Source organism: Garra rufa, chromosome 25 (genome assembly GCF_049309525.1).
Source record: "Garra rufa chromosome 25, GarRuf1.0, whole genome shotgun sequence".
In the NCBI taxonomy this organism is placed as follows: domain Eukaryota; kingdom Metazoa; phylum Chordata; class Actinopteri; order Cypriniformes; family Cyprinidae; genus Garra; species Garra rufa.
Window position 1 is genome coordinate 14655213 of NC_133385.1, and position 13134 is coordinate 14668346.

The 13134-nt window shown below is 36.2% G+C and overlaps 1 protein-coding gene across 1 annotated transcript in view; it reads left to right on the plus strand.

The window, feature by feature from the left end:
* agbl1 (AGBL carboxypeptidase 1) overlaps positions 1-13134 on the plus strand; it is a 194507-nt gene that overhangs the window by 31980 nt on the left and 149393 nt on the right. The window contains exon 6 of the mRNA XM_073831593.1: positions 7097-7134. Coding sequence (XP_073687694.1) covers positions 7097-7134 — 38 coding nt within the window. The remainder of the gene's footprint in view (positions 1-7096; positions 7135-13134) is intronic.

Below are 13134 nucleotides of genomic sequence, written 5' to 3' on the forward strand. Positions count from 1 at the left end.
AGGACCTTTACCACTTCATATAACATCATTTCAATCGGTAACATTAGGCAATTTTGATTTAGCGCCTCCTACCGTACACCAGTGAAAACACAGAAAGCTGGACAATTCCGTCATGGCAGGGAAAGAGTTATTGATCATATTAAAGGGATAGGTTGTTCTAAACCTGTATGGGCTTCTTTTTGTTAAACTGACAGTTGATGGCAGCCATTGACTTCCATTGTATTTTCTTTCCATACTATGGAAGTCAATGGCAACCATCAACTGTTTGGTTATTATTATTATTATTATTATTAGTAGTAGTAGTATTTATTTTATTGGTATTGTACTCCTATTAATATAAAGATTTATTTTAACTTATTTTATTAATAAAATCATTTTTTGATTAATATTATAATGAGTAATATTAAATACAGCCATTTTAAATGTATTATTATTATTATTATTATTATTATTATTATTATTATTATTATTATTATAATACTCATTTTATTGGTATTGTTACTCCTGTTATTTTATTGGTATTGCTACTCCTGTTAATATCAATATTTATTTTAACTTATTTTATTAATAAAAATATTTTTGGATGAATATTATAATGAATAATAATAAATACATTAATGTTAAATGTATTATTATTATTATTAACAAATATTATTAACTATTATTATTATTATTATTATTATTATTATTATTATTATTATTCATTTTATTGGTTTTGTTACTCCTATTAATACAAACATTTCTTTTAGCTTATTTTATTAATGAAATAATTTTTGGATGAATATTATAATGAATAATAATAAATACAGTCATGTTAAATGTATTTTTCTTCTTCTTCTTCTTCTTCTTCTTCTTCTTCTTCTTCTTCTTCTTCTTATTATTATTATTATTATTATTATTATTATTATTATTATTATTAGTAGTAGTATTCATCTTATTGATATTGCTACTCCTATTAATATAAATATTTCTTTTAACTTACTTTATTGATTAAATCATTTTTCGATGAATATTTTAATGAATAATAATAATAATAATATTAATATTAATATTAATATTAATAATAATAATAATAATAATAATAATAATAATAATAATAATAAATACAGTCATGTTGAACATATTATTATTATTATTATTATTATTACTATTACTCATTTTATTGGTATTGTTACTTCTATTAGTATTAATATTTCTTTTAAATATTAATATTATTAGGAGTGACAACAAATTAACTTGAATCATTGATGAAATCATTTTTGGGTGAATAATAGTGAATAATAAGAAATACAGTCATGTTAAATTAATTATTATTATTATTATTATTATTATTATTGTTAGTAGTAGTAGTAGTAGTAGTAGTAGTAGTAGTAGTAGTAGTAGTAGTAGTAGTATTACTAATTTTCTTGGTATTATTATTATTATTTTATCATTTTGATTACCACAAATCTTATGAGTATATTTTTTAGCAATAGCCAAAAATACAGTGAGTCAAAATGGTCAGTTTTCTTTTATGCCAAAAATCATTAGGATATTAAGTAAAAATTATGTTCCATGATGATATTTTGTTATTTTGCTACTGTAAATATATCAAAACTTAATTTTTAATTCGCAATATGCATTGCTAAGAACTTCATTTGGACAACTTTAAAGGCGATTTTCTCAGTATTTAGATTTTTCTTCACCCTCAGATTCTAGATTTTCAAATAGTTGTATCTTGGCCAATTATTGTTCTTATCTTAACAAACCATATGCATGCAATGGAAAGCTTATTTATTATTCATCTTTCAGATGATGTATAAATGTCAATTAAAAAAAATAAGACTGGTTTGTTAATATTTCTTTAACTTATTTCAATAAAAATCACACTAAATGGTTGTGTGTCGACATGTACAAGCAAAAGGTTTTTTGTGTTTTTTGCAAATGTCACTTTAGACTCTCCTTAGCATGCAGTATTTACTGCTCACTACTCAGTATAAGCAAGAATATCTTTTTAAACAAGGCCAGAGACCACTTTCTATTTTGCGATTATGTATTTCCTCTCCAGTGAACTGATCAGCCTGGGAAAGTTGCACTTTCAGATCCAGTATCTGGATATTATCTCCCTCTTCGCAGAACTGTTTTGCCCACGCTGAAATCATGTAAACTCAGAGTATAAATGTCATAAGCTGTTCCATCCACACATGCAATACCTCTAGACTGCTGACAGCACTTGAAAGCGTATATCTCTGTAATACATACATGGGTTAAAACGGCCTCTGAGGCCTTTACAGTTCTCTGCAAAGAGCTCAAAACAACATTCTCTCTGTTCACTCTGATGAATATAAAAAAATGCTTGGCGCACAGGCAGAACAGATCAACAGATCTGTTGATGCTGACAGCTCGGCCTCGTAGCTCAAATCCCCGCGGAACATCTGCGCACTGATGCTCGTAGTCCTACCGACTGATACCGCGTGTCATTTCAAAGAAGCGACAGGCCGTTAGCTTGGGGAAACAATGGCATTTGCCTGCCTCCGAAATTGCAATATGCCACTGTTTGCATTAACGTCAGCAGCGTGACTCAAAGACTCCGACAGCGGCGGAGGCGAGATACGATATGATTTCTTTATGGAGCTCCCTGTGTCCGCAAACAGAGAGGCTGCAGGTAAAACGGCTTGACTATCCTGAGGACAGAATAGCGGTTTTGCGTCAGCGAGCTCTTGTCTGCTCCACCGCTGGGCTGTTTGTGCTCTCTTGCGGTTGGTGAACAGGGAGTGACATATTGTCTCTGTGATGGAGACTTAACAATGTTGTGCACTGTAGGGGTCCAGCTACATACTGCTGTAAGTCAATGAGCTTTTCAACATTTTCCATCCCATGGTGTGACCAGAGAAACTGAGAGAGATACAGTCTGACTTACTTGTTTATCTGTCTGTCAGTCTCTGTCTATCTACAGTGCCTCGCTACACTTCATATATCATGACAAAGCAAAAAACAGGTTTGTAACAACTGCAAATGTATTAGAAATAAAAAACTGAAATGATTCCATTGCATAAGTATTCATACTTTCTGGAACACTTGAAATCTAGCTCCGGAGCATTCATATAGCTTGTAGACGTTACTACACTTCGAATGAAGTTAACCTGTGGCAAATTCATTTGAACGAGTATGATTTGGAAAGGCATACACCTCTCAATAAAAGGTCTAACTGCAGAAAATGCATATCAGAGCAAAAACCAAGCCCTGAGGTAAAAAGAACTGCCTGTAGAGCTCAGATACAGGCTTGTATCAAAGCACAGATCTGGGGAAGAGTTCAGAAAAAATTCTGCTCCATTGAAGGTTCACAGAAGCATGTAGTCTCCATTATCCATAATGGAAGAAGTTTGGAACAACCAGGACTCTTCTTAGAGTTGGCCTCCTGGCCAAACTGAGCAATTGATGTAGAAAAGCTTTGGTTAGAGTGGTGACCAAGAAGCTGATGGTCACTTTAGGTGAGCTTCATGATCATACAATATATGCAGATGGGAGAAACTTACAGAAAGACACACATTACTGCAACACTTCACTGATTTGGCCTTAATGGTGGTGTGGCCAAACTCAATCCTTTCCTTAGTGAAGACGCATGAAAACACACTTAGAATTTGCACCTAAAAAAGTCTCAGATTGTGAGAAACAAGATTCTCTGGTCTGATGAGCCTCAGTTCCAAGCGCCATGTATGGAGGAAACCAGACACTGCTTTTCACCTGCACAGTAGCATCCCAATAGTAAAGTGTGGTGGTAGCAGCCTCATGCTGTGGGGCTGTTTTTCAGAAGCAGGGACTGAGGGACATGTCAGAGTAAAGCTCAACACATCCTTAATTAAAAAACCTAGTTGAGATCATTCAGAACTTCAGACTTGGCAGATGGTTCACCTTCCAACGGGACAATGACCCCAAGCACACAGCAACAGTGGCTTATATAGACGACTCTGTGAATGTACTTGAGTGGCTCAAACAGAGACTGGGCTTAAACCCAAATAATAATTTCTGGAGAAACCTGAAAATGTCTGCCAGCCCCCATCCAAGCTGACAGAGCTTGAGAGGTGAAGTAGTGAGGGGAAGAATGGCTGATACGGTGCCTTGCGAAAGTATTCATATAATTTTTTTTCACGTTTTGTTATGTTGCTGCCTTATGTTAAACAGTTTTAAATAATGTTTTTTTCCCCACATCAATCTACACTCCATGCTCCATAATGACAAAGCAAAAACAGAATTGTCACAACTTCATACATTTATTACAAATCAAAAACTGAAATAAGCACATTGCATAAGTATTCATACACTTTAATCAGTGCATCTTTACAGCCTCAAGTCTTTTTGGTTATAATGCAACAAGATTCGCACATCAACATTCTTCGCCTCACCTCTTCACCTCTCAAGCCTTGTCAGTTTGGTTGGAGTCTAGCAGACATTTGCAGGTTTCTCCAGAAATGTTTGATTGGGTTCAAACCCAGGCTCTATCTGGGCCACTCAAGGACATTCACAGAGTGATGTGTGCTTAGGTTCATTGTTCTGTTGGAATGCTCTGGACTGGGTTTTCATTAAGGTTATTTCAATATTTTTATGCATTGAGCTTTTCTTCTACTTTGACAATTCCATCAGTCCTTTTGACGCTAAAAAATAGCCCCACAGCATGAGGCTACTACCACCACACTTTACTTTTAGGATGTTACTCTGCAGGTGATGAGCAGTGCCTGGTTTCCTCTAAACATAATGTTTGGAATTGAGGTTCATCAGATCACAGAATCTTGTTTCTCACAGTCTGTGGATCCTTTAGGTGTTTTTTGCAAATTCCAAGTGTGTTTTCATGTGTCTTCACTGAGGAGAGGCTTGAGTCTTGCCACACCTCCATAAATCCCAGATCAGTGGCGTGTTGCAGTGATATTTGTCCTTCTGTTTCTTTGAGTTACTTCCATCTGCATTATGATCAACTAGAGTGACCATCAGGTTCTTGGTCACCACTCTAGCCAAGGTCCAAGGTCTAGCCAGCTCTAGGAAGAGACGTGTTTGTTTTAAACTTCTTCCATTATTGGTATCAGGCTACATGCTTCTGTGAACCTTCAATGCAGCAGTATTTTTTCTCTAACTCTTCTCTAGATGTGTGGCTTGATGCAATCCTGTCTCTGAGCTCTACAGACAGTTTTTTTTAATCTCAGGACTTTGCTCTGATATGCATTTTCAGCTGTTAGACCTTTTATTAAGACTTGTGTGCTTTTCCCAATTAGACCCCTTCAATTGAATGTGCCACAGGTTAACTTTACTCAAAGTGTAATAACATTTACAAGTAATATGAATGCTCCTGAGCTAAACTGTCCCGGATGAGGGTATGAATACTTATGCAATGGAATCATTTAAGATTTTTATTTTTTTTTTAAATACATTTCCAAAGATGTTAAAAAAGTTTTTTGCTTTGCCATTGTGGTGTATGGAGTGTAGAGTGTAGATGTGCAAAGCTTTTTGCATTATACCAAAAAGACTTGCCTCAACTAAGCACTGCGTTAATACTTATGCAATGTAGAAATTACAGTTTGAAATATAGATATTTCTCTTACACAAATTCATTGATTCACTTCAGATGGCCTTTATTATCTTTCGGAGCCGTGTAGAGTATTTTTTATGATGGATGGATGCACTTTATTGGATTGTAAAAATCTCAACAGCCATTATAAAGCCTGAAAGAGCCAGGGCTATTATTCGTCTGAAAGAATAAAGTCATAAACACCTAGGATGGCTTGAGGGTGAGTAAATCATGGGGTAATTTTCAGTTTTGGGTGAATTATCCCTTTCATTTTTTTTTGTTCTATTCTAAAATTAGTCACATGAGTTTCTTGAAATTTCAGTTATATTCAGTGCATCCTGTTTGTTCAGTCCATGAATTCAGACATTCTCAATTCAAATGAGATTACAATTTGCCAGATCTAAAATCTTTCTCCTTTTTTTGTGAAACACTCACCAGATGGTCTGTAAACAGACTGTTCGAGTCTGAGACTACATGGACGGCAAACAAAAGCAGAGGCTGATAGTTGAACGACAAGGGCGGCATTTAAATCCAAATACCCCCATGTAGATAATAGGCCCAATGCTGTTGCTCACAGCGCATGTGTTTTCAACACGTGTTGTTGACATTGATTTGCTCAGCGTCTTGTCTTGATCCCAGCGGTGACGATAACGTGGTCCACCGCTGCAGTGTGACCCCTATCAAAAACTCTCAGAGATGATTCCAGTTGTGATGTGATGAGAGTCGAAATTGGCTTGATAATATTGTTTGCCGGGATTGCACAAAGGAGACCCTCGTGCTGCACACGTGAAGGACCTAGATTTTTATTTTTTTGTAGTTGAAGAAAAGAACCCAAGCGTACAATAAGTGGCACAATGAAATGATTAATGAGGTGAAATAAGAGGTATGTTAGAATAAATAGGATTTACACAAGGAGAACATACTTCTGGGGCTGAAAATAACCAATAATAGCTCTAATTTTAGGGTTAGGGTTTTGATTGGATGGGTTAATCGTAATGAAGTCTTTCTTTGGCTCAGTCTCAATTGGACCACTTGATTTGGTCTTACATAACATGCTACATAACAAAGTGTACTTGTAGAAAGCAGAAGGCCTTTCTATTATTCTTTCTTTTTTGATTAAGTTTTTCTTAATCTTTATTCCTGGCTTTTCCATCTCAGAAGCTCAAAAACGCTTGCGCTCCCCCCATATTTCAAGCCATTGGATTTTGTCAACCCGACAGGCCTGTGGCGATATTTATTGGCAGATTGTTGCAAAGCCATTCATAATTATTTTATGTTTGCCCTGTGTACATTGGGTAGAGGAATATGGAGGCTGTGCTGAATCAGCAGCCCTGTCGCTGCAAAATAAATGCTCATGATCACAATGACAGGAATCTTTTTTTTTATATAAGGACGGCAGCCTCTCCACCACCCCGTCAATGCTAAGTGCAGCTGGATGTACTTAGTTCGCGGTACTTCGTTTTATGCGTGGTAGAATGCTGCATGCATGATGCAACTGCAGAAATAAGATGCCTCATGTACATTTTTTTAATGTCAGATGTGTTTTCTGTTGTTTCACAGGGCGGCCGTCAACGCTTTCGCTGCAATGTTATACTCAAGTAAGTTTCTTTTTTCACAATAATGTTTCTAAGGACAAAACTTCCCAGCATGCTTAGCTCCACACCTGTGTTACAAAGGTTTGCTTTATATAGTAGACAGCAAACCTTAAAGTATATATGTGTGTTTATACACACATATGCATGCATACATTTACACAGTCAAACCTTCAACATTTCTCACATTATCACAGTTTATTCACTATAGTCTAGAAAATGGTAATAAAATATGACAAGAACTCCGAGTTAAACTGTGTCGGGACGTTGATAGAAAGTATGCAGTGGATTACAATTAACCAAAAATTCAGACAACTGTTAGTATGGCAATATTTACACAACGAGCAATACTTTGTTGACCAGTTACCAAGCAATGCTTAATTTTGTTCAGTTCGTGATGTAAAAAGGTCACATTAGTAATTAAAGAAACAACATTAAAGCAAAACATGGTCAGGTCAAAGCATCTGAATAATTTTTGGTCCCAAATTTTTATCAATATTACTGGTAGTCCGCTATATGAATAATTTTTGGGTATAATATGTTACAGTTGACTTTATTTTGCTCTCCTCACAAACATAAATGATAAATTAACTATAGTGTCCTGCACCCACTAGTACAAAAATATCAACGATTATAACTGGTATCTGAATAATTTCTGGTTTGACTGTATATTGAAATAATAAATATGAAAAAAATGAATACATAAATTTATTTATATATAAAATGTATGGAATATGTTTTTTTGTGTGTGGGTGTGTGTGGGTGTGTGTGTGTGTGTGTGTGTGTGTGTGTGTGTGTGTGTGTATGTGTGTACCTGGTATTCATCACGTTGTGGGGACCAAATGTCCCCACAAGGATAGGAATACCAGTAGATTTTGACCTTGTGGGGACATTTCTCAGGTCCCCATGAGGAAACAGGCTTATAAATCATGCACAATGAGTTTTTTTGAGGAAGTAAAAGTGTGCACAATCTCCTGTGAGGGCTAGGTTTAGGTGTAGGGTAGGTGTAGGGCGATAGAAAGTACGGTTTGTACAGTATAAAAACCATTACGCCTATGGAATGTCCCCATAAAACATGTAAACCCAACGTGTGTGTGTGTGTGTGTGTGTGTGTGTGTGTGTGTGTGTGTGTGTGTGTGTGTGTGTGTGTGTGTGTGTGAGACCCTGGACCACAAAACCTTAAGTAGCATGGGTGTATTTGTAGTAATAGGCAAAAATAGATTATATGGGTCAAAATAATTTTTTAATTGCCAAAAATCATTAGGATATTAAGTAAAGGTCATGTTTCATGAAGATATTTTATTAATTTCCTACTGTAAATATATCAAAACTTAATTTTTGATTAGTAATATGCATTGCTAAGAACTTCATTTGGACAGCTTTAAAGGCGATTTTCTCAATATTTAGATTTTTTTGCACCCTCAGATTCATGATTTTCAAATAGTTGCATCTCGACCAAATATTGTCCAATCCTAACGAACATTAAATCTATGGAAAGCTTTTTTTTTCTTGAATATATTAATGTGTATATGATAACATATAGAACTATAAAAATATGCTAAAATATGGTTTTATATAATATGCAGTTCACCACAGCACTTTTCTTTGTCAAAACTTGCAAAATAAAAAAAACTTTTTCAAATTTGTTGCTGATATATTAGATTTTACCCATTTTCATAAACAGTTTATTGCTGAAATATGAGATATTGCTTTAATATAAGCACTCTCTGCACCATGCTCAGAAAGCTCTTCTTTTCCTACAAGAATCACATACTCAACCCAAAACAGAGTGAAATTGAGTTATGTTTAGTCTGTTAACAGAATAGAGAACAAGCAGAGCCTATGCAGCCATTTATCCATCCCAACGCTCTTGTGTTTTAGTCTACGCTACCTGCAGTTCATCTCTCATCCTCCAGGGGGCAGTGTGACTCTGTGAGTACCGTCCTGCGCTCTCGCATTGAGAACACAGCCGCTGCACCTGTTGATGCTCTGCAGTCAGCGAGCCTGTGAATAACGTAATGCTCTGTGGGGCTTTTAGGAGCCTCCTCTAAAAGAAACACGTCTGGCCAGCGATGCCGCAATTAATTCTCCTCCGTCGAGCAAAGCGAAGTCGTCTGTGCCTTTTGTCTGCACGCTTTTTATTTCTCCGGAGGACGTGGTGAGCACTTGATAATCATCTGACGTGGCCATATTTCCTCCAGCGAGCTTCGCAGAAGTATTGCCATGTTTTCTACACATTAGATCAATGATTATAAGACACCAGATCTCCGGAGTCCGCCATGACAGGACATTTCCATATTCTGAGACATCATATTCCACTGTATTCACAGACCCTGCTTTATACTCCTAGAAACCCAAAGAAGCCCAAGCCTAATAGAAACCATTGCAGACATTAATATTTCAGATTGCTGTATTTGTGCAAGTCATAGAACTGCAGTGTTTTTTAAGTTCATGACTCCCATACTGGGAGTTCAAGAGGAATACAAACCAAGGAAGTAGATTCACAACACACAGCACAGAGAGCACAGTTTCGCCTCTCCATTATAAAATATTATTCCCAAGGCTTCGGAACTACTCAGAACAACATGAAAGTTATGTTCTTTCTCCCTTATTTCCTTTTGTAATTCCATCAGCGATTGTTTTGCGCGCGTGGAAGTAAATACCGTTGACCTTCATATCGGAAACGCTCCCAGTGCTCTCCGCCACGGCCTCCATTAGATTCACTGAGTGCACAGCGCAATTGGCCGCTCTCCAACCCCTTCTTCATCAGAAGCAAGGAGACTTTGGGCCAAGAGTCCAGCGAACTCCTTCATATAGAGCCCCCTGCCCCTTCTCTGAGCGTCTTCGGCTAGAGAGATTTATGAAGGAACCAGCTGAATACTGAGCTTGGAGGATTTCTCTTTAAACAAGGAGAGTGGAAATTCTTTTGACAGTTTCGCAGGCGGGCGTTCAAACATTGATTTAATAATGTCACTTCAATCCTGGAAAGAGATCAGTGGAAGGCACACAGTAAATTTGAAAGAAATCCTCTTCTCAGATAGATAGATAGATAGATAGATAGATAGATAGAGTCAAACAATGCAGCCACAAAGAGCTATTGACATTAAAATGCATCAGTTTCCATTTGGAATAATACCAAATGGCCATTTAATTGTAACTGTTTCCTGTGCAACTGTTTTAGGTGTTTGTGGAGTCCCAGAGGTGGACTTGTAAAAATATTTGCATTAGCCCTGGGTATATACCTCAGTTTAATTGTACGCATGAACTACAATATCCACTTCACCAATAGCATTGTGAAGAGTTGTTTGTCTCTTTGTAATGCCATTAGTGAATTTCTGAAACCACAAAGCAGATCAACATGAAGTAGTTGGTCCCAAATGAACTCAAGGTTTAGTGCAGTGCTGCAAGTGTTTAGTTAATTTGAATAAGCAGTTTGGTTTAGGGTTATCTGCTGATAGATAAACAAGCAATGTGATACAGTCAGAGCTTTATTTGTATTTATTCTTTTATGTATGCTGTGTTTTATTGTATTTTCTAAATAATTTTATTAATCGTGTTATTCTATTAATTTTGTTATTTTTCTATTTTTATTTATGCTCTATTGGTATTTCAACATTTTTATCATTCATTTTATATTATTTTTATTTTTATTTTTAGATTATCGTACAGATTTCTATCTATATTGTGTTAATTTTGTTATATAAGGCAGCATTGCATGTATTTTTGTAAAGAAGGGAGTTCTATAAGCCAGTGGTTCTCAATCCTAGTCCTGGAGGACCCCTGCTCTGCACATTTTGGATGTCTCTCTTAGGGCCTGTCCACACGGAGACGCGTTTCGCTGTATACGCATAAATTTTTTATCGCATTGGCGTTTCATCCACACGGATCCGGCGTTTTAGGAGACTGAATCCGCTATTTTTTGAAACCGGGTCCCAAAGTGGATAAATCTGAAAACGACACCCTCGCGGTTTCGTGTGTACAGCCAATACGTATATTTTGTGAAACGATGATGTCATCACATCACGTGTCGGCTGCGTCACACGTAACAGCAACAACAATAATGGCGGACTACATGATTGCGTTCGTGTTGCTACTAAGCCTACTAGCTTTATTACAGCAAAATCTATTGCTTCTATGCAACTGTTATGAGCAACAAGCGATAACGTTCGCATCTTCGTCTTCTTCTTCTTAGTTCGTATACAGCGCGCAAGGTTATGTGCATGCTCAAAGTCTTCTTCTCCGTGTATAGCGTATCTCTATGGCAGAATTACAGCACCCCACACTGGTCTGGCATATATACTACACCGTTTTCAGTGGTTTCGTGTTTACGGAATTTTTTTTTAGAACGAGGAAAAAAAATGATCGGATAGGGAACGCACCGGCTTCGTGTGGACGGAGCCTTATTTAACACACCTGATTGAGATCTTCAGCTTGTTAGTTCAGTTCATGGATCTCTCTCCTAATGAGCTGATGATCTCAATCAGGTGTGTTAAATAAGGGAGACATGCAAAATGTGCAGAGCAGGGGACCAGGATTGAGAACCACTGCTATAAGTGAAAAATTTCATGCCAGATGGCTGACAAAACAACACTTTTTTTTAAAATATACAGCTGAGGTCAAAAGTTTACACCCTCTTTTCAGAATCTGCAAAATGTTATTTTACCAAAATAAGATTTGAGAATACCAAAAATGCATGTTAAGAATACCAAAATGCATGTTATTGTTTATTTCGTACTGACCTGAATAAGATTTCACTATTTCACTTAAAAGATGTTTACATATAGTCCACAAGAGAAAACAATAGTTACATTTTTTAAATATGACCCCATTCAAAAGTTTACACACACTTGATTCTTGATACTGTGTTGTTACCTGAATGATCCACAGCTGTTTTTTTTTTTAGTGATAATTTAGTAAGTTGTCCCTTGTTTGTCCTAAACAGTTAAAGTGCCTGCTGTTCTACAGAAAAATCCTTGAGGTCCCACAAATTCTTTGGTTTTCCTGCATTTTTGTGTATTTGAACCCTTTCCAACAATGACTGTATGATTTTGAGATCCATTTTTTCACACTGAGGACAACTTAGGGACTCTCATGCAACTATTACAGAAGGTTAAAATGCTCACTGATGCATGAGCAGAAGGAAACACGATGCAGTAAGAGCCAGGGGTGAAAACTTTTGAACAGAATGGAGATGTGTACATTTTTCTTATTTTGCCTATATATTATATTTTTTCCATTTAGTACAGCCCTTCCGAGGCTACAGAAGATACTTACATGTTCCCTAGAAGACGAAATAAGTTAAAGTTACCCTGATCTTCAAATTCAAAAAGTTTTCACCCCCACCTCTTAATGCATTCATTCATATAAAACATTGAATACTAAGCGTAGCAACAATGTGAACTTTTTTGGGTTCATCTAAAGCTGTGATTAAATGAAGTCTCTTTTTGAATTCTTAGAGTACAGCTTGTGTTTATACTAATGTGATCATTTGGATATTAAATTTCAGAAGTTAATTTGATTGCTAAGATAGAAATTCTTGGCGTTAACAAAGAATTGCGTTCCCTGGTGTTTTATCACTTCTCATTGAATATTCTCAATTAGAAATGACAGGAAATATTGTAAAAAGTAATAAGGAAACCTAATTGTCACAGTAAGATTATAGACGTATTGTTTTTCTTAAAGGATTAGTTCACTTTCAGAATAAAAATTTCCTGATAACTTACTCACCCCATGTCATCCAAGATGTTCATGTCTTTCTTTCTTCAGTGCAAAAGAAATTAAGTTTTTTTCTCCATATAGCGGACTTTAGTGGGCATCAACGGATTGAAGGTCCAATAAAGCTTCAAAGGGCTCTACACGATCCCAGCCAATAAATAAGGGTCTTATCTAGCGAAACAGTCTGTCATTTTCTAAAAAAAAAAAAAATAATCTATACTTTTTAACCACAAATGTTCATCCAGGTCCATCACATTTTCTCCTCCAACTTCAAAATCGTCCAACATCTTG